Genomic DNA, 26,362 nt, shown 5'->3' on the forward strand with positions numbered 1-26,362 from the left:
ACTGAAACAGCACTCCTTGCCTCCTCATTGAAAGTGTGTCTTGACTGCCTTGCTAGTGGCAAAGAGACAACCTTCGAACCTGGATGGATGAAGCCTCTCATCAATTGGCGGCCTGGAAGATGTCCATGCGAGACCTGGTCCAATGGGAGTCGCAGGACTTGATAAAGATTGATAACAGCAGGAGAGCTGGATATAAGTGCATCTGGTGGATTTGCTTGACTAAGCTATGAATGTTAAATGGTATTATATTATTGTAATGCTGAACAGTATTCAACCTCTCGGGGTGTGTGTGTGAGTTTCATGTATTTCTATATCTAAAAAAATCAGAAACTGCTTAATGTTTATACAGTAAAACCTTTGTTTGTGAGCATAATTTGTTTCAGAAGCATGCTTGTAATACAAAACACTCATATATCAAAGCAAATTTCTCCATAGGAAATAATGGAAACTACAAACCAAAAACTTTAATACAAAATACTATACGTACTTGTATCGCAAGACCTCGCTCATTTAGAACAGTCACTACACTTCCGCATCAGAGAGAGAAGAACCATTGGCTCAGTTGTGATGATGTGACGCGTGTAGTGTTCCCCCGCAAATTTGCGGTTCGCAAATTGCGGATTCACTCATTCACGGTCTGCTCCGACCGCCTCTTCCTATATTAAAGTCGGGCTACACCAATCAGGAGCTGTATGTCAAAGCAGCTCCTGATTGATGTAGCCTGACTTTAATACAGGAAGAAGCGGTCGGAGCAGACCGCAAGTGATTTTCTTCACCCGCTTGCGCTCCAGCTGCCATCTCCTGCCTCCCCTGTCTTTTGAGAGGTGAAAAAACGCATCTATGGTTTTTCAAAATTCGCAGGGGTTAATGGAAAGGAACCCCCGTGAATTTTGGGGGAGTACTGTATACTGTATGTTTTCGTATTGCAAGACTTTGCTCATTTAGAACAGTCACTATGCTCTTGCAGTGTCAAAAAGAGAAGAACCATTGGCTCAGTTGTGACGTGTATACTGTATGTATTTGTATTGCAAGACATTGTTTGTATACCAAGTTAAAATTTAACAAAATGTTTTGCAAAACACTTGCAGTCCAAGGTTTTACTATATATGGTTTCTCATTGTCGCTGGATGCGATTCTCTATATTCTCTTTAACTGCTGTTTATTGTAGAATTGTAATGTTATTTTGCAATGCTTCTGCTTCTTTAATAAAAATATTTATCATCAACAACAACAACAAAAAAAAAGGTACGAGGCAAACCTCTCACCCCTGTCCCCCTCCCCCCCGCGCCTATATCTCTCACTCTCTCCCAGTGTCCCCAATCCAGCATTCGTTACTTCAGCAACGCCGATTCCAGTCCGCCGGCCCTGCAGACCTCCCTCTACGATGTCACTTCCTCTTCGGTGGGACCGCGGTAGAGGGAAGTCTGCCGAGCTCACGCAGGCTGCCCGAAGTTAAAGATGAGCTTCGATCATTTCCGTTCACTTGGGCGGAGCATTTGGGAATTCCCTGTCTTATCCGAAGGAGGGGTTTATTCGACTGTTGTCAGGGGAAACGTGAAGCGACGGGGCCTGAAACTTTGCCGGTTTTTTTTGCTGTGGGATGTTCCGTTGGAGTTAGATTTTTAGGGCGTTAGTATCTGTAGGAGGTAAGGAACCAGAGGACATGAAAAAAGGTTCAGAAGCAGATCGTAGCGGCTAGGGCATAAAGACCCCCTTCCTATTCGAGCTTGTTGAGGTCTGAAAAAAACAGGCCGCAGAGTGGAGTGATATGTTTTGCCTTTGGCTGGCATACCGTTAGTTCCCTTTATCAGTTACCGAAGTGTTTTCCTGCACGTTTAGATTAAGAACGTGGTATCCCAGTCCTACAGCTAGAGAGGTGAGGCTTGACAGGATTGAGTATGGAGAGAGCGGATGAGAGATACGATGTGCTGTTCTGTCCCTGCTCCCACTTATCGATTGGACAGGGCTGCCCAAGTCCGGTCCTCGAGATCTACTGGCAGGCCAGGTTTTCAGGATATCCACAGTGAACATGCATGAGAGAGATTTGCATATCAAGAAGGCAGTGCAGGCAAATCTCTCTCATGCATATTCATTGTGGATATCCTGAAAACCTGGCCTGCCAGTAGATCTCGAGGACCGGATTTGGGCAGCCCTGGATTGGAGAATAGGAGGGGCAAGCAAACTAAACTGTATCCTTGTTTCGTCTCTCTCTACAGTCTATATATATATATATATATATATCTATCTCCCTATTTGAGGATGCAATGTGGGGCAAAAAATTGGTAGGCTGTAGCCTACCTTTGTTGGAGATTGTATTGGTAGAAGATATTAGAGCCCTTTAGGAGGGTAGAGATTTAAACCCAAGTCTTTGTTGTGGCATTCAGGTGCATGGGCTTAGTATAAGCTATATACACCTGTATGCAGGTGTTAAAATGCTGTTTAACTGATACTACACTAGCATCAGTGACCGTGGTATTTTACCACCATTTTCTGTTACTTACTGATGGTCAGCAATGCTTCTAACAATTGAGTGGAGCAAGAATACTTTGTCTAGCAGTGACGCGGGGCAGGAGCAATCTTCCTGTGCTGTGCTGTGAGTTCCTGTGGTCTCACGAGACTACAGTGAGAGTTTCTGTTGTAGTTTTGTTAGACCACGGGAACTCACAGCACAGGGTAGCAAGCCTAAAGAAGTCCTTGATTGGCTCAGGCGCTTCAGGCCTGAGGAACCTGAGTCAATCAGGGCCTTAGGCCCCTCCCTGTGCATCACAGGGGTAAACAACACCTTTCTTCTGCTGGCTACGCCTCTCTGTATACAGCCTAGTATCCTTCTGACTACAGCCATCGCCTTCTCACACTGTTTTTTCACCTTCAGATCCTCAGACACTATCACCCCAAGGTCATTTTCCCCATCTGAGCATATCAGCCTCTCAGCACATACATCGCCCTCAAATTTCTACTCCCTAAATGCATCACTCTGTACTTCTTTACATTTTTTTTTTTAACTTTTGAAATACTTATCAGTCAAATAAGAAAAAATACAATGCTAACAGAAATATTCCTAGCAAGGATTAACTTCTTGCGGAAATTTGAACAATTAAATAATAAGAACATAACATAAGAACATAAGCAATGCCTCTGCTGGGTCAGACCTAAGGTCCATCGTGCCCAGCAGTCCGCTCATGCGGCGGCCCAACAGGTCCAGGACCTGTGTAGTAATCCTCTAACTATATCCCTCTATCCCTTTTTCCAGTAGGAAATTGTCCAATCCTTTATTGAACCCCAGTACCGTGCTCTGCCCTATTATGCCTTCTGGAAGCGCATTCCAGGTGTCCACCACACGCTGGGTAAAGAAAAACTTCCTAGCATTCGTTTTGAATCTATTCCCTTTCAACTTTTCCGAATGCCCTCTTGTTCTTTTATGTTCTGAAGGTTTGAAAAATCTGTCCCTCTCTACTCTCTCTATGCCCTTCGTGATCTTGTAGGTCTCTATCATGTCTCCTCTGAGTCTCTGCTTTTCCAGGGAGAAGAGCCCCAGTCTCTCCAATCTTTCAGTGTACGAAAGGTTTTCCATGCCCTTAATCATTTTTGTCGCCCTCCTCTGGACCCTCTTAAGTATTGCCATATCCTTCTTAAGGTACGTTGACCAATACTGGACACAGTACTCCAGGTGCGGGCGCACCATTGCCCTATACAACGGCAGGATGACTTCTTTCGTTCTGGTCGTAATACCCTTCTTAATAATACCCAACATTCTGTTTGCCTTCTTCGAGGCTGCTGCGCATTGTGCCGTTGGCTTCATTGTTGTGTCCACCAGCACACCCAAATCTCTTTCAAGGTTACTTCCCATTAATACTAACCCCCCCCATTTGGTAGCTGAACATCGGGTTCTTTTTCCCTATATGCATGACCTTGCATTTCCCTACATTGAAGTTCATCTGCCATTTATTCGCCCACTCCTCCAGTTTGTTTAGGTCCCTTTGTAGGTCCTCACACTCTTCCACAGTTCTAACCCTGCTACAGAGTTTAGTGTCATCCGCAAATTTTATAACTTCACACTTCGTCCCCGTTTCCAGGTCATTAATAAATACATTGAACAGCAGCGGTCCGAGTACCAATCCCTGTGGAACAACGCTCGTGACCCTCCTCCAGCCCGAGTAGTGACCCTTCACTCCAACCCTCTGCCTTCTGCCTGCCAACCAGTGTTTGACCCATCTGTGTACGTCCCCTTTCACCCTGTGGTTCCACAGCTTCCGAGAGTAGCCGCTCGGGGTACCTTGTGAAAGGCCTTTTGGAAGTCGAGGTAAATGATGTCAACGGATTCCCCTTGATCCAACTGGCTGTTTACGCCCTCAAAGAAGTGCAGTAAGTTTGTTTGGCACGATCTTCCCTTGCAGAAGCCATGTTGGCTCGCTTTCATCAGCCCATTTTTTTCGATGTGCTCACAGATGCTGTCCTTTATCAGTGCTTCTACCATCTTGCCCGGAACCGACGTCAAACTTACCGGCCTGTAGTTTCCCGGGTCTCCTCTTGACCCCTTTTTAAATATAGGTGTAACATTTGCTATCTTCCAATCCTCCGGGATCTCGCAAGTTTTCAAGGATAGGTTGCAAACTCGTTGAAGTATTCCCGCTATCTCATTTTTTAGTTCTTTTAGTACCCTAGGGTGGATTCCGTCCGGGCCTGGTGATTTGTCGCTTTTCAATCTATCTATCTGTTGGAGGACATCCTCATGGCTCACCTCTATTGTTGACAGTTTTCGTTCTTGGTCTCCATGGAAGATCACGTTGGGTTCTGGTATACTGGATGTGTCTTCGCTTGTGAAGACTGATGAGAAGAACTTGTTTAACCTGTCGGCTACCTCTTTTTCCTCCTTTATCACTCCTTTTCTGTCTCCATCATCCAACGGTCCTACTTCCTCCCTCGCTGGTTGCTTCCTTTTAACATATCTGAAGAACGATTTGAAGTTTTTTGCCTCCCTGGCTAGCCTCTCTTCGTATTCCTTTTTCGCTCTCCTAACCACTTGATGGCATTCTCTTTGACATTTCCTGTGTTCCTTCCAGTTTTCCCCAGTTTGGTCCTTTTTCCATTTCTGGAATGATTTTTCTTGTCTCCTATCGCTGTCTTCACTTCATTGTTTAGCCATGTGGGGTCTTTTGTTCGGTTTTTTTTGCACCCTTTTCTAAATCTGGGGATGTACATATGTTGTGCTTCTTGCACTGTGCCCTTGAATAGAGAGTATAATTAGTCCTCAATAACTGTAGGAGGAGTTGCAAATAGACTGATAAATTAACAGGTAACTTTTAACAAAGAAAAATAAGATGGAGCTAGCAGGTGTCAGAACATCTTCTTGAGTTATACTGGGATGTAACAGGTTCACGTAGTAATTACAGGTTGCCCTTGGGCAGAAATAAATCTAGACAGCTGTTGTGATTCATAGAAAACATTGACTATCTTTATAGACCATAACGCATTTACAGGGGTACCTCAAGACAAATGTGCCTAACTGCAATGCCTGGGGTCTCAATATGAGGAATTGTTTCCTTCTCTTTCGTGTGGTATGAGATATATCAGGGTACATTCTTACAACATTTGACATGAAAGGAACATCTTCCTATTTGAAGAAAATAATTTTAGCATCCATTCCCTGTCTGAATCTATAGCAAACTGTACCAGTAACATAGCTGTAACTTGGACTTCAGTTTCCGACCTCTCTAAGAAATTAGTTAAATCCAAACTATCAGCAGATAAATTCTGCTGGTTAGGATTTTGAGATTTAACTCTCCTGGAAAAGTAATAAATTTATGAGAGAGGTGGATATGAAGTTTCTGGAACCTTAAGAACTTCAGTTAAGTATTTTTTAAACAAGTCATGTGTTGATAAAGGAAACATTTTTGGAAAGTTTATATTTCTTAGTGCCATTCTCCAGCATTTCTAACTTGAAATGAAGGTTCCCGCTGTCCTTAACCCAAGTTAAGGCCTAGGTTTCAACACCTTTTAATCTGGAGTCATGATCATCCACCTTGCTTTCAAGACATGACACTTTGTTCGTTATCTCCAATTTTACTGATAGAATTGTCATATAAAGTTGTGAGAGTTGCTGGAGTTGAGTTCCCAAAGTGAGTTGCAAACTTGATATTGCCTCCTATAGCGTTTCCATGTTGAATACCTCTGGCCTTTGCATAGGCACAACAATATTCCTCATGCCCTCTGTAGGAAACAATATACATGTGGCCATAGCAGCTTTCTCTTCAGTCGTCAAGGAGACTCCGGTAGCCTGCTGCATCTCCCTCTTCGAATGCTGCAATGTTGTCAAAACAGCCTCCATTACCCTCCATCTAGAGCCATTGTCTGCACTCTGCTGGGTCGGGTAGGGAGCAACCAAGGACGGTTCCTCCTCCATCTGCCTTCCTGTTACCTCGAGGCAAGTCAAAAGACCGCTTCTCTGGGGACAAGGTGGTGCCCTTGAAGGAGAGATCACATGCTTCAGCCTGTGACGTTCGGGCACCTCGCTCCATGTAGGCATCTATTGGCCCAGCCGCAATAGTGAATTCCTCCGTGAAAACCCGGATCTTTGATTTTATTTTGATCATGAAACACAGGTCAAACAGAATTCTTGATGAGAACTCCATCAGCGTCTCTGTGGCCTCATTAAAGCCGCCATCTTTGGTAAGCTCCTCCTCCCTGTTATGTCCTTTGCATTGAATTTTAGTTGGCAGACAGACCATTCTTCTAACTTTTGCAGATCCTTTTTCATATTGTCCACTCCCTCCAGGGTGTTCACTTTGTTACAAATCTTGGTATCATCTGCAAAAAGGCAAACCTCTCCTAACCCTTCGCAATATTTCTCACAAACTTATTGAACAGAATCAGTCCCAGCACTGATCCTTGAGGCACTCCACTACTTACCTTTCCTTCCTCTGAGTGGATTCCATTAGCCAACACCCTCTGACTTCCGTCCATCAACCAGTTTCTAATCCAGTTCACCACTTTGGATCCTAACTTCAGACGATCAAGTTTGTTCAAGAGCCTCCTATGAGGAACTGTGTCAAAGGCTTTGCTGAAATCGTAGTAAATTACATCTAGCATATGTCCTTGGTCTAATTCTCTGGTTATCCAGTCAAAAACTTCAATTAGATTCATTTGACATGATTTACCTTTAGTAAAAACCACTATTCATCAAAGTGTGGAAATTCTAGTGGTTGTTCTTATCACATGTACGTTTGTCAATATTATTAGTGCGGGGGGAAAAAAGGCTTCAAGGGCTCATGGGTGCCTGACGTTAGAATATTCTTGTCATGTTACCCCTAAGTGAGCTATCATTAGCCTTCAAACAGCCCCCCTGCACCTATCTATTATCTATCCTGCTAGCTTTTAATCTTTGCCATACAGCGAGTTTTGCTAATTATTGACAATTAACTGTTACGTAGCTTTAGCTAGGAGCTAATGGGTGGGCAGCTGGGAGCTATATTTCTCTACGGAGCGTCCCCATTTCATTTTGAGCTTCATCAGGAGTAAATATACCCAAAAGTTCCCCATAACTGAAGGTTATATAGAGTCTGTCCTATGCGAATGCCAATTTAGAACATTAGCCCGCCATTACTCCTCAATCTATGCTGTACCTTTAGCAAAGTGATCTTGTAACCCATTAGATTCTATAGTAGGAATTTCACTATCTTTTCTTTCAGCAACGCTTTCATTTTTTCTCCTATAACCGAAGTGAGGCTTACTGGCCTGAATAAGTACAAAGTGATGCGTGTGGGAAAGAGAATCCTGAGCTATAGTTACATGATGCAAGGTTGTATGTTAGGAGTCACTGCCCAGGAAAAGGACCTAGGTGTCTGTTGAGGATGCGTTAAAACCCTCATCTCTTTATGCTGCTGCGGCTAAGAAAGCAAATAGAATGTTGGGGTTTATCAGGAAAGGAATGGAAAACAAAGATAAAATGTTATAATGTCCTTGTATTGCTCTGTGGTGCAGTCGCACTTCAAATACAGTATGCATTTCTGGTTGCTGTATTTCAAAAAATATAGAGCGGAATAAGAAAAGGTACAGAGAAGGGCAACAAAAATGATAAAAGGGATAGGACGACTTCCTATGAGGAAAGGCTAAAGCGGCTAGGGCTTTTCAGCTTGGAGAAGAGATAGCTCGGGGTGATATGATAGAGGTCTATAAAATACTGAGTGGAGCGGAAAGGGTAGATGTGAATCGTTTGTTTTTCTCTTTTCAAAAATACTAGGATGAGGGGGTATGCAGTGAAGCTACTAAGAGGTAGATTTAAAACAAACCGGAGAAAATATTTCTTCACATAACTTGCAATTAAACTCTGGAATTTGTTGCTGGAGAATGTTGTGGTGAAATCAGCGAGGTTTAAAAAAGGTTTGGATAAATTCCTAAAAGGGAAGTCCATAGGCCTTTATTGAGATGACTTTGGGGAAATTTGCTGCTTATTCTTAGGATAAGCAGCATAACATCTGTTTTATTACTTGGGATTTAGCTAGGTACTTGGGACCTGGGTTGGCCACTGTTGGAAACAGAATACTGGGCTTGATGGACCTTGTTCTATCCCAGTATGGCCATTTTTATGTAGTTTTCCGCTGCATCTCTGTGACCACTTCTGAAGAGAAACTACATCAACTCTCTTCTCCAGTCCCATGGAACCTCTCCCGTCTCCAGGGATTTATTGAACAAATCTTAAGTGGAGCTGCAAGAATCTATTTAAGCTCCCTCGGTATCTTGGGATGGATCCCATCCAGTCCCATGGCTCTGTCAACCTTCAATTTTTCAAGTTGTTAATAAACACTTTCGCCGGTGAATAGCGTGATATCCACTCCTTTCTCAAATGTAACTTTGCTAGCCAATTGCGGTCCTCCTCCGTGAACACAGAACAGAAGTATTTGTTTATCACATTTGCTTTTTCCTCATCATTCTCCGCATAGTGGTTTAGCTTCTTTCAGTCTCACAATTCCATTTTTCTTCTTCCTTGTTTCACTAATATACCTGGAAGAATATTTATCTTTCTTTTTTAATATTTCTAGCCATTTGCTCTTCCATTTGCACTTTCGCTAGATGTATCTCTCTCTTGGTTTCTTGTATTTTCATCTGGTATTCCTTTCTGTGCTTCTCCTCTTGAGTTTATTTATATTTCACGAATGCCAACTCTTATGCCTTTGTTTTCTCTGCCACTAGTTTGAAAGACAAAATTTCGGTTTTCTTTTTTTACAATATTCCATGCTGTCGATCCAGGGCAAGCAGTGGCTTCCCCCATGAATTTTTCAATAACAGACTATTCCCCCAGGAAATTGTCCAAACCTTTCTTAAAACCAGCTATGCTATCTGCTCTTACCACAACCTCTGGCAACGCGTTCCAGAGCTTAACTATTCTCTGTGTGAAATTTTTTTTCCTCCTATTGATTTTAAAAGTATTTCCCTGTATCTTCATCTAGTGCCCCCCTAATCTTTGTAATTTTTGATGGAGTGAAAAATTGATCAACTTGTACCCGTTCTACTTCACTCAGGATTTTGTAGACTTCAATCATATCTCCCCTCAGCTGTCTTTTCCAAGCTGAAGAGCCCTAACCTTTTTAGTCTTTCCTCATACGAGAGGAGTTCCATCCCCTTTATCATCTTGGTCACTCTTTTTTTAACCTTTTCTACCAACACTATGGGCTCCTTTTATCAAAACGCGCTAGCGGTTTAACGTGCATAATAGCGAACATTAAACCGCTGGCTGCACTAGCCGCTACCGCCTCCTCTTGAGCAGGCGGTAGTTTTTAGCCAGTGCGGGGGTTAGTGCATGATGAAAAGTCGTGCGCGTTAACCCCGCTAGCGCGGCTTGATAAAAGGAGCCCTATATCTTTCTTGAGATAAGGAGACTAAAATTGAACGCAATACTCCAGATGAGGTTGCACCATGGAGTCATACAGGGGCATTATAATATTCTTAGTCTTGTTGACCATTCCTTTTTTAATAATTCCTAGCATCCTGTTTGCTTTTTTGTTCATCGCTGCACATTGGGCGGAAGGTTTCATCGTATTGTCTACAATGACACCCAGACCCTTTTCTTGCGCGCTAACCCCCAAGGTGGATCACAGCATCCGATAACTGTGATTCGAGTTATTCTTCCCAATGTGCATGACTTTGCATTTGTCCTCATTAAATTTCATCTGCCACTTGGACGCCCAGTCTTCCAATTTCCTAAGGTCTGCCTGCAATTTTTCACAATCTGCATGCGTTTTAACAACTTTGAACAATTTAGTGTCATCTGCAAATTTAATCACCTCACTCGTCGTTCCAATTTCCAGATCATTTATAAATAAGTTAAATAGCACCGGTCCCAGTACAGATCCCTGCGACACGCCACTGTTTACTCTCCTCCATTGAGAAAAATTACCATTTAACCCTACCCTCTGCACCCCAGTTGTTCACAACAGTGTTTATTATGTCAATGATGTTGTTGCTGTTGTATATCTTTGCATGATATGACTGCAAATGTGATGTGTTTTATTGTTGGATATCATGCATTTATTTCCATTTCTGTACACTGTTGTATAAAATTAACAATTACAAAAAAAAATGCATCCAGAATGCACAGTTTTACACCTGCTCTGAGGCAGATGTAAATATGTGCATGAGAGTACTGTATTTTATAAGATATGTTGAACATTGCAACTCAACCCCCATCTCCCCTTTCAGCAAGTCCTAAATGCAACATACATATAAATACATGTGTTTGTGATTATTACCGTTTTTATAATTGTGCTACTTCATTCTTATGGTACACTTCTTATTTCAAGGTTGTGTGTTCTTTATACATAAGCTGTGTGATTTTTTTTATTAGCCCCTTTTCTGTGTGTAAAAGAACCTTTACAAATAGAAAAGCCTTTATAAATGGCCTCCTTTAAACTTGTAAATTGATCTTCTATGACCTCTGTCATTTGTAGGTAGTTATTTTGGTATTGTTTTTTACTCTTTAACAGATCCAAACACTAAGTGAAGGTGTATTTTACAATGGCTGTGTACTTTGACCACAGAATAGAAGCTCCAGAGTCAGTTGGGTCTCCTTTTGATATAGCGTGGCACAGTTTTCATCCATTGTTGGCAGTTTCTTCTTTTAGCACTACATCAGGGGGAAGTGTGGCTATGTACCTGGAGCAGGTAAGCATTTATCAATTCCAACATTCACACATTTGGGGAGGGGTTAATTTTAAAAGGCTTTTTATGTGCCTTAAGTCAATACAATTTACATAAATTGTAATCCGTTTAGAACTGTGGATGTAGCTGAATATAAATTTTTTAAATAAATATATTTTATAGGCACCTAAATGTATGCACATACATGTACTCTCTCTTGCAGTAAAGCATTTTATGCATTTAATATATGTGTTCTCCAAGGAAAAGCAAAATATGGTATTATCCCAGGACAAGCAGGCAGCATATTCTCACACATGGGTGACGTCACCGACGGAGCCCCGCAGCGGACAGCCTCGAAAGCAGACTTGCTTGAAGATCTTTAAAAGAGCTTCCAAGTGCTGCATTGTTTTCTGCGGAGCCGAGAAGTCCTCTTTGTCTTGGTTCTGTAGTAAACTTCGTTGCCTTCTCTCACCGCGGCTGATTTTTATTTTATTTTGTTATCGGTCGCTGTGTTTTCGTTTGTTTTCTTTCAAAGTTTAAAAAAAAAGAAAAAGTTTTCTCTTTTTTTTCGTCCGGTCAGCGGGCCTTGGGCCTAGGCTCGACCGCTCATCTCGTTCGACACGCAATTTATTTTTTCTATGTCCCGGCCCCTTACCGGTTTTAAACGCTGTCGCCAGTGTACAAAGACGATTTCCATCACCGACCCTCACTGTCGGTGTTGGGTTTGTTTGGGGCCTACTCATTCTCCTGAAGATTGTTCCCGCTGTTGGACTCTTCAGTCTAGGGCCTTTCGTTGTCAGTGCGTCCAGTTCCAGCAACTTTTTGGTGGCATGGAGCAAGCCTCTGACAAGGCCTCAACATCGGCCCCGGGGTCGACCTCGGTTTCGAAGACTTTGACCACATCTTCCACTGTTGCCTCGGTCTCGAAGGCCTCGACCTCGGCTTCGACTGGAGCTTCGATCTCAAAGGCCTCGACCTAGACTCCGGCTTTCCTTCCTGCTAAGGCCTCGATCTCGACCTCTTCGGTCTTGAAGGCCTTGACGGTGCCTCTGGTGAAGATGTCCTCACTGGGTAAGTCTCCTGTCTCTCTTTCAGTTACCGTTCCTAAGAAGCCACCAGAATCCTCCTTGAGACCTCCTCCTAAGTGTGCCTCCAAGAGCAGGGAATACTCATTTTTGAGGTCGCCCTCTTTGGAGCGCACTGCTGCACCTACGAGACCGGATCCTTTTGTTTCGGTGCCTATTTTCGAGAACATGTTGAAGTCCATCTTAACTGGAAGACATGGACGCAGAATTAATTGAAGGCATAGAGAATATCACTCTACGAGGAGAAGCTGTACTGCTAGGGGACTTCAATATGCCTGATGCAGACTGGAACTCATTTTCAGCGACAACCAGCGGTAGCAGGAGGCTCTTAACCTCCATAAAGGGAGCACGTCTCAAAAAATGGTAACGGAGCCCACTAGGGCCCAGGCGATCCTCGACCTGGTACTCACCAACGGGGAAAGCATCTCAGAGGTCTCAGTAGGAGATACGCTAGCCTCCAGCGACCACAACATAGTATGGTTCAACCTTAGGAAAGGCTTCCCTAGATCAAACACGAAAACAAAGGTACTCAATTTCCGGGGCACAGACTTCGCACGCATGGGAGATTTCGTCCATCGGACGCTGCAGGACAAGCGGAGACCGATGATGTAGAAGCTAAGTGGTTAACACTGAAATCAACCATACATGAAACAACTAGCCGCTTCATAAAATCAGTAAATAAACGACAAAGAAACAATAAACCCCAATGGTTCACCGCAGAGATCTCGCACTTCATTAAGGAGAAGAAAAAAGCGTTTCTCTCCTACAAGCGCACGGAGAAAAGAGAGGCAAAGGTAGAATATAGGACCAAGTCTACAGCGGTCAAAATGGCAGTTAGGGAGGCAAAACTTTGAGTGGAAGAAATTCTGGCAAAAAACATTAAAAAGGGGGACAAATCCTTCTTCAGGTATATTAGTGACAGAAAAAGGAACACAGGCGGGATAGTATGCCTTAGAAGGCCGGACGGAAGTTACGTGGAAGCAGATTCCGATAAAGCCAAACTACTGAATAAATACTTCTGCTCAGTCTTCACCTGTGAGGCACCGGGACACGGTCCACAGTTGAAGGCAATACAAAGCACAGAAGACCTGCTTCAGAATTTTGAGTTCACACCAGGTGAAGTTTACAGTGAACTGGCAAGACTCAAGGTGAACAAAGCCATGGGACCAGACAATTTGCAGAGAATTGAGCGATGTCCTGGCGAAACCGTTGGCTGAGCTATTCAATCTATCCCTAAGTAAGGGGAAAGTTCCCCTGGACTGGAAATTAGCTAATGTCGTTCCTCTGCATAAAAAGGGTTGCAGGGCAGAGGCTGCGAATTATAGACCGGTGAGTCTCACATCAATAGTGTGCAAACTCATGGAAACACTAATTAAAAGCAAATTGGACACGATCTTGAATGAAGGGAATCTTCGGGATCCCAGTCAGCATGGATTCACCAAGGGTAGGTCCTACCAATCCAATCTCATCAGCTTCTTTGACTGGGTAACAAGAAAGTTGGACTTGGGAGAGTCTTTGGACGTCGTGTACCTGGACTTCAGTAAAGCTTTTGACAGTGTCCCACACCACAGGCTGCTAAGCAAGATGGAATCGATGGGGTTAGGAGAGACACTAACTGCATGGGTCAATGATTGGCTGAGTGGCAGACTTCAGAGGGTGGTGGTTAATGGTACCCTCTCTAAAACATCGGAGGTGACCAGTGGAGTGCCGCAGGGCTCGGTCCTGGGTCCACTCCTTTTCAACATATTCATAGGGGATCTGACTCAAGGGCTTCAAGGTAAAATAACACTATTGGCCGATGACGCCAAACTATGTAATATAGTAAGTGAATGCAGTTTACAGAATAATATGGCGCAGGACCTGCTTACATTGGAAAGTTGGTCCTCAACCTGGCAGCTAGGCTTCAATGCTAAGAAATGTAAGGTCATGCACCTCGGAAGCGGAAATCCATGCAAGACGTACTTCTTGAACGGAGAAACTTTAACTAGGACTTCAGCAGAACGAGATTTAGGAGTAATCATTAGTGCAGACATAAAAACTGCCAATCAAGTGGAGAAGGCTTCATCTAAGACAAGGCAGATTTTGGGTTGTATCAATAGAAGTTTCGTCAGCCGAAAGCCTGAAGTCATAATGCCGTTGTACAGGGCCATGGTGAGTCCTCATCTGGAGTATTGTGTGCAATTCTGGAGGCCACATTACAGTAAAGATGTGCGCAGAATTGAATCGGTTCAGCGGACGGCCACCAGGATGATCTCGGGGCTCAAGGGTCTCTCGTACGAAGAGAGACTGAACAAATTGCAGCTCTACACTCTCGAGGAACGTAATAATAATAATAATAATTTTATTCTTATATACCGCCATACCCAGCGAGTTCTAGGCGGTTTACATCAGTTAGCTTAGGATCTGCATAGACAAGCAGATTTAAATCTATTTATCAGGATTACAGCTTTAGTCGAACTAGGCAGAGGATGTGGAAAGTAGGGAAAAGGGATGGCGTCGTGAAGGAGGAGAAGTGGGGAGGGGCGAGGTGTTATTGTTGGAGGGGGGGGACAATTAGGGTCTTGTTTGCTGAATAGGTAGGTTTTAAGTAGTTTTCTGAAGCTGAGGTAGGTGGGGGCCTCGAGTATCATTTGGGCTAGCCATGGGTTCAGCTTAGCTGCTTGGAAGGCAAAAGTTTTGTCCAGGAATCTTTTGAGGTGACAAAGTTTGAGCGAAGGGAAGGCGAACAGCTGAATTCGACGGGATTTTTTGTTGGTGCATTAGAGGTTAAAGTGGGGATTGATGTAACTTGGTGAGGAACCATTTACAGCCTTGTAGCAGAAGCATGCGAATTTAAAAAGAACTCTAGACTCGAATGGCAGCCAATGAAGTTGGTGGTAGAAAGGGGTGACGTGTTCCCATTTCTTTAGGCCAAAGATGAGGCGCACTGCGGTATTCTGGATTACTTTTAGTCTCCTGGTAGTTTTCTTCGTGGCATTAAGGTAGATGATGTTGCAGTAATCTAGAATGATGAGGATGGAGGATTGTACAAGAAGGCGGAAAGACGTGCCATTGAAGTATTTTTTAATGGTGCGAAGTTTCCAGAGTACCGAGAGGCTTTTCCTGATGATGAGGTCGGTGTGATTTTCTAAGGAAAGATTTTTGTCCAGCGTGACTCCTAGGATTTTTAAGGTCGGTTTTAGGGGGAAGGTCATTCCTTTCAGTTGAATTGTGGCTTCCTTGATTTTGTCTTTGGGGGTGGCTAGGAAGAATTTCGATTTGTCAGGGTTTAGTTTCAGTCTGAATGATAGCATCCAGAGTTCAATCTGGTTGAGAATGTTTGTAATGTGGTCGAGTATTTCTTGTGAGAGATTGGTAAGTGGGATGGATATTGTGATGTCATCTGCATAAATGAAGAATTTGAGCTTGAGGTTATGTAGAAGGATACCTAGGGAGGCCAGGTAGATATTGAACAGGATGGGGGATAGGGGGGAGCCCTGCGGGACCCCGCAGGTGTTGTCCCAGCTATATGAGAAAGAGTTATTTTTGAATACTTTGTAGGATCTATTTCTTAGGAACCCCTGAAACTAGTTGAGGACCTGGTCTGAGATGCCAATGTGAGCCAGGCATTCAAGGAGAATGGTGTGGTCGACCAGGTCAAAAGCACTGCTTAGGTCAAGTTGTATGATCAAGGCATTGAGCCCTGACTAAAGAGCATGTGGAGGTGGTCGAAAAGGGAGGCTATGATGGTTTCAGTGCTGTGGTCCGTGCGAAAGCCTGATTGATAGTCGCTTAGAATATTGAATTTTTCTAGGTAAGCAGAGAGTTCCGCCTTTACCAACCCCTCCGCTATTTTGGTGAATAAGGGGATGCTGGCGATTGGTCTGTAGTTCGATGGGGAATTGGGTGGTTCTTTTGCATTTTTTATAATTGGGGTGATCATAATATGACCTTGCTCAGACGGGAAATTTCCTGAGGATAATAGGTAGTTAACCCATGTCATCATTTTTGCTTTAAAGTGTGTGGGGGGGTGCCGTTTTCATGATATTTGGTGGGCATGTGTCTAGATTGCAGTGGGAGTGTGTATATTTGTTGTAGTAAGTATTAAAGGTTTGCCAGTCGGTTATTGCAAATTGTTTCCAACTAAGGTCTACTCTGGCTCCTGGGTCTGGGTTTGGTAAATACAGGTCTGGGAGAATGGGGAACAGCTCGAGGGGATTGGGCCTGGTGGGAAGTGTTGATCTTAATTTTTGAATCTTGGAGTTGAAGAAGTCAGCAAGTGAGTTGGCAGTTAAGGTGGATTCTTCGTGTATGTTTGTGAAGGTCTCTATATTATTTAGATCATTAACCAGTTTGAAGAGATTACTACTGTTGGTTTTTATATTTCTGATTTTGTGGGAGTAGAAATTTTTCCTTTTTTCATTAGTGAGGTTTTTGTAATTTTTTAATTTTAGTCTCCAGGCCAATCTGTGTTCTGGGGTTCCAGATTTTAGCCATAGTCTTTCCGCTTTTCTGAGATCTTTCTTGCATAGCAGCAGTTCAGGATCGAACCAGCCCTCTTGGTTAGGGGTTTTAATTCTGCGGGTTTTTATGGGGGCAATCTCTTTTAGTATGTTAGTATGTTAGGAGGACATGAGTTGTTCTGTTTCTTCGGTTGGATTGGTGTTAATTTTGAAATGGGACCAGAATTCCATTGGGTCAATCTTTCCTCTGGTAGTGTGGGTTTTGATGATTCTTGTTTTGCTGCATTTAGCGGGTTTGTGTTGGCATCCAATAGTGAAGGTGCATAGACGGTGGTCGGACCAAAGGGAGTCTGACCAGTTGCCTTGTCTCCAGTAAAATGTGGGGTTGGCCTGTTCCTTGGAGGAGAGAGTCACCAGATCTAACTGATGACCTCTTTGGTGGGTTATGACAGGGGGGTGTTTGTCGTAGCCTAATTGGGAGAGCAGTGACCAAAGATCTGAGATTTCTGGTTGGTCAGTTTGCTCAAGGTGTATGTTGATGTCCCCGCATAGTAGGTTGTAGGGGCTTGTTAGAGAATTGGAGAGAAGGGATTCTGCGAAGTCCTCTTTGGTTGTGGTCAGTGTTCCCGCGAAGGTGCGCTGGCCTGCGCGCGCGCACAAAATATTACATCGCAGCGCAAAGTTTCTCTTCACAGCGCACACACGCGTCGCAAAGGTAAGGGGAGGTAAGGTAAGGGGACGCATTGGGGGATTGCACTTCCCCACAATTGCCATGCTTCGGTTCCTCTTCTTCCTTCCTTCCTCCCCCCCCCCCGCGGGACCCTGCGGCACCATCAACTCTTACTCCCTCTAATGTCGGCCCTGCAGCTCCAGACTTCCTCGCACCTTCTCCCCTCCCCCTTTGGATCGCTATTATTTTAAATGTTATAGCCGCGGAGCTGTATCCATCAGTGGAGATGTCTAACCTCGGCCTGCCCCGGAACTCTTACTGCAACAGTGACTTCCTGTTCCTGCCTAGACGGGCGGCTGCTGCAGTAAGAGTTCCGGGGCAGGCCGAGGTTAGACATCTCCACTGATGGATACAGCTCCGCGGCTATAACATTTAAAATAATAGCGATCCAAAGGGGGAGGGGAGAAGGTGCGAGGAAGTCTGGAGCTGCAGGGCCGACATTAGAGGGAGTAAGAGTTGATGGTGCCGCAGGGTCCCGCGGGGGGGGGGGGGGAGGAAGGAAGGAAGAAGAGGAACCGAAGCATGGCAATTGTGGGGAAGTGCAGAGCTGCAGGGAAGAGTGTTGCGGTACCCAGCTGGAGGGAGAAGGAAGATGAGGGAGGGAATTAAAGGAGATGCCAGGGCTTGGAGCATAGGAGGAAGGTATGCCAGTCTAAGGGAAAAGGAAGGGGGAGATGTGAGAGCATGGAGGGGGAACGAAAGATGGAAGAAAAGGAAAGGAGAGAGATGCCAGAGAATCAGGGAAGGGGAGATACCAGACTATGAGGAGAGGTGTGGGAGAGGGAAGGCGAGGAGAGAGATGCCAGACCAATGGGGTGAAAGGAGAGATGGAAGGGGGAGGCATACAGTTTCTGGAAGGGGCATAGAAGGAGAGAAGATGCCATATAGGGGAAGAGAGACGGCAGACAGTGAATGGAAGGAAGAGAGTTACAAGAAGATGAGGAAAGGAGAAACCACAGAAGACAAAGGTAGAAAAAAATTTCTATTTATTTATTGCTTTAGGAGACATGTGTCACTGTTTCTGTGAAGCATTGTATGCAGAGTCCAGCTTCTTGCTGGTTCAATTTAACCTTTGTCTATGTATTTTTATTTTATCCCCCCTTTTACAAAACTGTGAAGCGTTTTTAGCACCAGCCTTGGTTTTCTGTTAGGATTGACGGTGTAGGATTGATCTGTGCTGGTCTGGCTTGTTTAGTTTTACAATGGGTGTATTGATGTACTGCTCACTGCAATATGTAAGATGCTGCCTTTTCCTAGGTACTCATGTGTGACGTGTGGTTTGTTACTAAAAATCATGTTTTTCTTACAGATGGGAGGGGGTGCCAAAAAATGATGGGCCCCGGATGTTACATATGCTAGGTACGCCACTGTATGTAAAGATACCAGAAAGCTGGCGTAGCAAAAACTTCTAAGTTTTGAGTATTTAACCCTCCCACAATCTCACGGGCACTCGTTTCAAGTTTATTGAGATTTTGATTTAAACGCAATATCAAATATTTTCAATGCGTATAACAAAAATAAATTTGGGGAAATAAATAAAACCATTTGAACCAGTGTTCCCGCTAAGCTGCGCTGGCGTGCGCTGGCGCACAAAATATTACATCGCAGCGCACACGTTTCTCGTCACAGCGCACGATCGGAAGAGGCGTACGGCAGATGGCAGGGCGGCGAGAGGAGAATCGGGCGAGTTGGCTCATAACTTGCTGGCGCCCGATATTTTTGGCTCACGGTGAAAAAAGTTTGCTCACAACACCCGCCCGCTTAGAGGGAACACTGGTTGTGGTCCATTTTTCTGGAGGTATATAGAATAATGTTATGGTTAACGAGGAGGGCAGTGATTTTGAAGTTAGGGAGACGGTTAGAATTTTGGAGTTGGGCGAAGATATTGTGTTGAGAATGGTACCGTTTAGGTGGTCTCGGAAGATTATTGCTAGTCCTCCTCTCCCCCATGTTCTGGCTAGTGAGAGAATCTTGAATCCTGGTGGTAGACAATCTTTAATAATGATGTCTTTATCTGATAGCAACTAGGTTTCAGTGAGGAGGACGAAGTCGGGGTTGGTTTCAATCAGCCAATCTTTGATCAGGGACGATTTATTCCTCATAGATCTAATGTTTAGGTAGAAGCCAAGTAGGGACTGATGGTTGGAGTGGTCGGTTGGGGAGTAGTGGGAGTAAGCGAGATTTTTTAGGTTTCTTGGTTTTTTTTGGGTGGGGCTTGGTCGGTTTGTGGGGGCGGGGGGGATAATGGGCGAGTAGATATGGGGGTGGTCTTGTGTGGTGTGGTGAGTGTAGGTAAGGGTTTTGGGTTTTACTGATCGGTGTAAAGTGAAGTGGATGGGGATGGGGGATGCATTGGAGTTGTCTGCGTTGCAGAGCCTGGTGGTTAGCAGGTAGAATAGGAGTAGTGCTGCACATTGGTGTGTGTTTGGCCAGGCCATTGTGAAGGGCTCGTCCAGCTGCAGTGGGAATGGTTTGGCAGTTTGCAGGAACGAACGGAGTAGTAGAGTTCAGTATTATATCATATAGTGCAGTGTACTATCATACAGAATAGTCTGATACAATACAATACAATACAATATAATACAATACAATACAGTACAGTATAATCCAATACAAAACTAATCCAATATGATCCAATATAAACTAGTACAGTATCCAAAACAGTACGATGCAGTTTACGGTTAGAGTCCGATACAATCTCAGAGCAGTAAGAGGGGTTTGTTAACTTGGTTGTACTGGGTTATAAGGATTTGTTAGCAGTTGTAGTGAGGTGACAGTGTGCAGGGTGTTGCTCTACAGTATGCAAGGTATTAGCTGCAGTATGCAAAGTACTAGCTACAGTATGCAAGGTACTAGCAAGGTTAAACAGTATGCAAAGTACTAGCAAGGATAAACAGAGTAATTAAGTATCAATAATACTTATCCGGGTTGTCAGGTCTATTGCCGTGGGACCAGGAGTCTGGCGAGTCGGTGCTGTTGGGTCTGACTCGTGGGGAGGGGCTCCTTTCTAGGTTGAGCCGGCTGTCTCTTAGTCGGGCTGCAGTGTCTGTGCCTGTCGTGGATGTCCGAGGTCAAGTCTGTGTTCTCTGTGGTCTGGGCTTCGATTGTAAGGGTTCTGGAGGCTGGTATCGGCGGGCACCTATGCGGGTGCCTTGCGCAGGTGCTTCGCAAAAGCGCGTGCTAAGGCGCATGCGCCTTTGACGTGCGCCTTCGACGGCACGCCAAACGGCTGTACGCCGTTGGTGCAGCTTCTCTTATGCAGTCGGCTCCTGCTGGTTCAGGAGGGGGGCGGAGCAGTGCTCTCACGCTCCTCTCCGGCTGTAACAGGGATGAAAGTTGGTGGCCTGCTTCCCACCGAGCGGCGGCTGGATTCAAAAAGGCCGCGCTCCGGTGGTGCGTCTTCTCTTATGCAGTCGGCTCCTGCTGGTTCGGGAGGGAGGCGGAGCAGTGCTCCCACGCTCCTCTCCGGCTGTAACAGGGGTGAAAGTTGGTGGCCTGCTTCCCACCGAGCGGCGGCTGGATTCAAAAAGGCCGCGCTCCGGTGGTGCGGCTTCTCTTATGCAGTCGGCTCCTGCTGGTTCGGGAGGGGGGCGGAGCAGTGCTCCCACGCTCCTCTCCGGCTGTAACAGGGGAGAGGGGAGACATGATCGAAACATTTAAGTACCTCACGGGACATGTCAAAGTGGCACAAGAGGGCACCCGCTCAAACTCAGGGGCGGAAAATTTCATGGCGACACCAGAAAGTATTTCTTCACAGAGAGAGTGGTTGATCATTGGAACAAGCTTCCAGTGCAGGTGATCGAGGCAGACAGCATGCCAGACTTTAAGAATAAATGGGATACCCATGTGGGATCCCTACGAGGGTCAAGATAAGGAAATTGGGTCATTAGGGCATAGACAGGGGGTGGGTAAGCAGAGTGGACAGACTTGATGGGCTGTAGCCCTTTGCTGCCGTCATCTTCTATGTTTCTATGTAACTTGTTCCGTCCTCGACCCTGCCTCCTAGGGACCAGCCTGGACATGAATCTGATCCTCCAGTTGTATTGCCTCGAGGCAGGTCTCGCAAGCCGAAGCGGCTCTCTTCACCTGAGCCTCCATTGATGTCCCCCCAGCCTCGTCCGAAGCATCGCTCGAGGCACTTGAAGCATCTTTCTTCTAAGCTTCGTAGAGAGGCGTCTGTTGACCAGTCTCCCTCTATGGATACCGAGGCTTCTATGTCTCGTTCTTCCACAGCGAAGCACAAGTCTCGATCTCGGGATGCCTCGACTAGGAGTTTATCAAGATCAAGGACTCCTCCATCGAAGCCAACTGTACGAGACTTTTCTCCTCCTTCCTCGACACATTCTATGCCTCGAACTCTGGGGACATCACCAGTGAGGAGTCTGAAGCACAAACATTCGATGACTCTGCCTCATGCAGATAGTGCAGCTTCTTCAATTACCATGCGTCTCGAGTCTAAACCCTTGTCTCAATATTCTAGAGAGGCTTCTCCCTCTTACTCTGTGGCTCCGAGGTCTCGTACTCCTCTCCAGATGAGTCTTCCACCTCTAAATCTACTTCTTTTGCTAAGTTTGTTTTTGATATGGGTCAGGCCCTCAAACTGGATCTTCATTATGATTCTAAGTATACTCCAGAATACTTGGCAGATATGGAACTCTCTCATCCACCAAAAGAGACTTTGAGATTACCTATGACTCCAGTCCTTAAACAAACTTTCATAAGGAATGTGGAAACTCCCTATTCTATTACTGCTATTCCATCCAAATTGGAATCTAGATACCGTACTGTTCCCTGTAAGGGATTTGAAAAGTCTCAATTATCCCATTGGTGGTGGAATCATCTTTGAAAAAGGCTCATCCTTCCAAGCTTTATGCTGCAGTACCTGTACAATGGACAAATTTGGCCGCCGTTTATATCAGAACTCGATGATGGCCAACAGGATTCTTAATTATAATTACACTTTTACCACCTATTTCAACCATTTTTTTAAAATTATTACCTTCCTTTTATCCTGATGTTTCCAAACCATGTCTTCAGGAGTTTAAGCAAATCCTCAAGACTCTTTCTCAATTACGACTCTTTATGCTGCAGGCTTCTTATGATGCTTTTGAATTATCATCTCGAGTATCTGCTTTTACTGTAGCCATGCGTAGATTGGCTTGGCTACGTATTGTTGACATGGATCCCAATCTTCAAGACCAATTGGGCAACTTACCTTGTCAAGGTAATGAATTATTTGATGATAAGAACATAAGAAGTTGCCTCTGTTGAGGCAGACCAGAGGTCCATCTCGCCCAGCGGTCCGCTCCCGCGGTGGCCCATCAGGCCCATTGCCTGAACAGTGGTCCCAGACTATCCTTATAACCTACCTCTACTCCTGTCTGTACCCCTCAATTCCTTTCTCCTCTAGGAACCTATCCAAACCTTCTTTGAAGCCTTGTAACGTGCTCCGGCCTATCACAGCCTCCGGAAGCGCGTTCCATGTATCCACCACCCTCTGGTGAAAAAGAACTTTCTGGCATTTGTTCTAAACCTGTCCCCTTTTAATTTCTCCGAGTGCCCCCTTGTACTTGTGGTTCCCCATAATCTGAAAAATCTGTCCCTGTCTACCTTTTCTATACCCTTCAGGATCTTGAAGGTTTCTATCATGTCTCCTCTAAGTCTCCGCTTTTCCAGGGAGAACAGCCCCAGCTTTTTCAGTCTGTCAGTATATGAGAGGTTTTCCATACCCCTTATCAGTTTAGTTGCTCTTCTCTGGACTCCCTCAAGTACCGCCATGTCCTTCTTGAGGTACGGCGACCAGTACTGGACACAGTACTCCAGATGCGGTCGCACCATTGCACAATATAGTGGCAGGATGACCTCCTTCGACCTGGTCGTGATACCCTTCTTAATGATACCCAACATTTTGTTTGCTTTTCTTGAGGCTGTGGCGCACTGTGCCGACGCCTTCAAAGTTGTGTCTACCATCACTCCCAGGTCTCTTTCAAGGTTACTTACCCCTAGCAGTGATCCCCCCATTTTGTAGCTGAACATCGGGTTCTTTTTCCCTACATGCATGACCTTGCATTTCCCTACGTTAAAGCTCATTTGCCACTTTTTGGCCCATTCTTCTAGTGTCGTTAGGTCCCTTTGCAGATCTTCGCAGTCTTCCATGGTTTCAACCCTGCGGTAGAGTTTGGTGTCATCCGCAAATTTAATAACTTCGCAATTTGTTCCTGCCTCCAGGTCATTAATAAATATATTGAACAGGAGCGGTCCCAGCACCGACCCCTGCGGAACTCTGAGTAATGGCCCTTTACTCCAACCCTCTGTTTCCTGTCCGCCAGCCAGTTTTTGATCCATCGGTGCACCCTTGCACCCCTTGTTTCCACAGCTTTTTAAGCAGTCTTTCGTGTGGTACCTTGTCGAAGGCTTTTTGAAAGTCAAGGTAAATGATGTCAATGGATTCCCCTTTATCCACCTGGCTGTTTACCCCCTCAAAGAAGTACAATAAGTTTATGAGGCATGACCTACCTTTGCAGAAGCCGTGCTGACTCGACTTTAGCTGTCCATTGTTTTCTATGTGTTCACAGATGCTGTCCTTAATCAGTGCTTCCATCATCTTTCCCGGGACCGAGGTCAAGCTCACCGGCCTGTAGTTTCCCGGGTCCCCCCTTGAACCCTTCTTGAAGATGGGCGTGACATTTGCAATTTTCCAGTCCTCCGGGATCTTTTCAGTTTTTAAGGATAGGTTACATATTTGGCGAAGTGGCTCTGCTATTTCGTTCCATTGAAGCGGCTACTAAGCGCTAGAGAATGACACGATGATTGTTACCCGCGACTAGCTACGAGTAGCTGCAGGTAACCCGCTGAAATGGAGAAAGAAAAATAGTAGTCGCTGCGTGGACGGGGACAAGGCCATTCACCATCCCGTGGAGCGGTGAATGGTCTTGTCTCCGCAGTGAGGCATCAAGGATCGCGCGGTCCAGCAGCCCCCACTCACCTGATCACAGCATTTAGCCAGCTCCCTCCCTCCACCTCACCTTATATGCCAAGTTTGCCAGCTTTCTTTTTTCCGAGCCGCACGCGTTCAAAAAGCCGCACATGGGCGGCTGCGCGAGTTGATCAATCTTCTCCTCTGACGCAATCGGAAACAGGAAGTTGCAGGAGAGGAGAAGATTGATCAACTTGCGCAGCCGCGCGTGCGCATCTTTTTGAACGCGTGCGGCTCGGGAAAAAGAAAGCCGGCAAACTTGGCATATAAGGTGAGGTGGAGGGAGGGAGCTGGCTAAACGCTGCAATCAGGCGGGTGGGGGCTGCTGGACCGCGCGATCCTTGATGGAAGATTGAACCAGTAAGCGGAAGGATGGTGCATCAAAGTATTTTCTGATGCTTCTGAGTTTCCACAGAGCCGAAAAGCATTTTTTAGCTAGTAAGTCTGTGTGTGCATTTAGGGTGAGGTGGCGGCATTTTATAAGCTTTTCTTTACTTTCTATGACTAACCATGCAGGTTTAGAGCTGCCCATTTGGAGTTTTTTTATTTTTCATAGTCAAACCTTTTGGTTTGCCTTGGCTGTTTTCTAGTTAAGTCCCTAAAAATTTCCAGAGGTTTAAGACATGTACCAGGTGCTGCAGGACCATGTTCTTTACAGACACCCACAAATGGCACCTGCAATGACTGGGGCCTGACCTTTAACCCCTCTCTTTGAAACTTCTGTCCACAAATGTCAAATGTCAAAGAAAGATTAGAGTCAAGAGAAACAACACAAAATGATTTTTGGTACTGTAGAGCTAATTAAGTAATTAGCTGATAAGCTAATTTGCTAATAATTACTCAGTTTGTGGCTTGTCTCATCTGTTTGGAGTATGATTTTGCTTTCTTGGTCCCAAACCAAAGAAGAGATTCTCAAAAAAGTTTTCTGGCAATATGAAAGAAGAATGCCACACTTTGGAAAATATTTTACAATTTACAGTCAAACCTTAGTTTACGAGCATAATTTGTTCCAGAAGCATGCTTGTAATCCAAAGCACTCGTATATCAAAGCAAATTTCCCCATAGGAAATAATGGAAACTCAGATGACTTGTTCCACAACCCAAAAACTTTAATACAAAATTCTCTACGTACTTGTATTGCAAGACCTCGCTCGTTTAGAACAGTCATTACACTCTTGCAGCGTCAGAGAGAGAAGAACCATCGGCTCGACTGAGATGATGTGACGCATGTATACTGTATGTACTCGTATTGCAAGACTTTGCTTGTTTAGAACAGTCACCACACTCTCATAGTGTCAGAGAGAGAAGAACCATTGGCTCAGTAGTGATAATGTGCATACTCTATGTACTTGTATTGCAAGACATTGCTTGCATATCAAGTTAAAATTTAATAAAATGTTTTGCTTGTCTTGCAAAACGCTTGCAAACCAAGTTACTTGCAATCCAAGGTTTTACTGTATTAGCAAAATAAAAATATAAATTCTAATGCAATAGGCGTGTCATTCTGGATGTACAGGTAATATCACCATGCTCATGAGCCATTCAGAAGGAATCAACTCCTACTTTTGAATCCTCCTCCTTCACTAGAGGGCTCTGCTTTCCCCTTCAGTTTTTACTTCCGCAAATGAGCCTGAAGGAGTCTTTCTGATCTGCCCTCTATACTTTATATTATTTTCAGTGGTTTTCAGTGGTTTTTAGCAGTTTTCAGTGCTCCAGAGCATCCCAGTTTGAGGGGAAAGCTCTGCCTGTGTGGAGAACTAGATTTAAGATCTATAGCTGACAGGCCAATCCCTCTGTGGTACCTGTTGACTAGCCTTCAGAAATTGTTGTGGAACTTGGGGTCCAAACTCCTAGAAGCTTTGCTCGCCTACTGGGTCTTAAGGGCTTGAGCGCAGGCCGTTTGGCAGGGGGCTCAGCAGGGCTTTTCAGGGTGTCAGCTGTATTTTGCTCCCCTCTTTCACATGTGGGGGTCGAGGATCAGTCAGACTTTGGTTCAACT

The 26,362-nt window shown here is 44.9% G+C and overlaps 1 protein-coding gene across 3 annotated transcripts in view; it reads left to right on the forward strand.

Moving 5' to 3' along the window:
* The first annotated feature begins 1,418 nt into the window (after positions 1-1,418).
* Positions 1,419-26,362, forward strand: part of IFT140 (intraflagellar transport 140) — a 478,284-nt gene continuing 453,340 nt past the window's right edge. The window contains exons 1-2 of one of the 3 annotated variants that reach the window (XM_033914590.1): positions 1,419-1,646; positions 10,977-11,154. In XM_033914590.1, the coding sequence (XP_033770481.1) occupies positions 11,008-11,154 (147 nt within the window). In that variant the 5' untranslated portion in view covers positions 1,419-1,646; positions 10,977-11,007. The other 2 variants (XM_033914591.1, XM_033914593.1) reach the window with 2 other exon arrangements.

This window comes from Geotrypetes seraphini, chromosome 11, assembly GCF_902459505.1.
Source record: "Geotrypetes seraphini chromosome 11, aGeoSer1.1, whole genome shotgun sequence".
Lineage (NCBI taxonomy): Eukaryota > Metazoa > Chordata > Amphibia > Gymnophiona > Dermophiidae > Geotrypetes > Geotrypetes seraphini.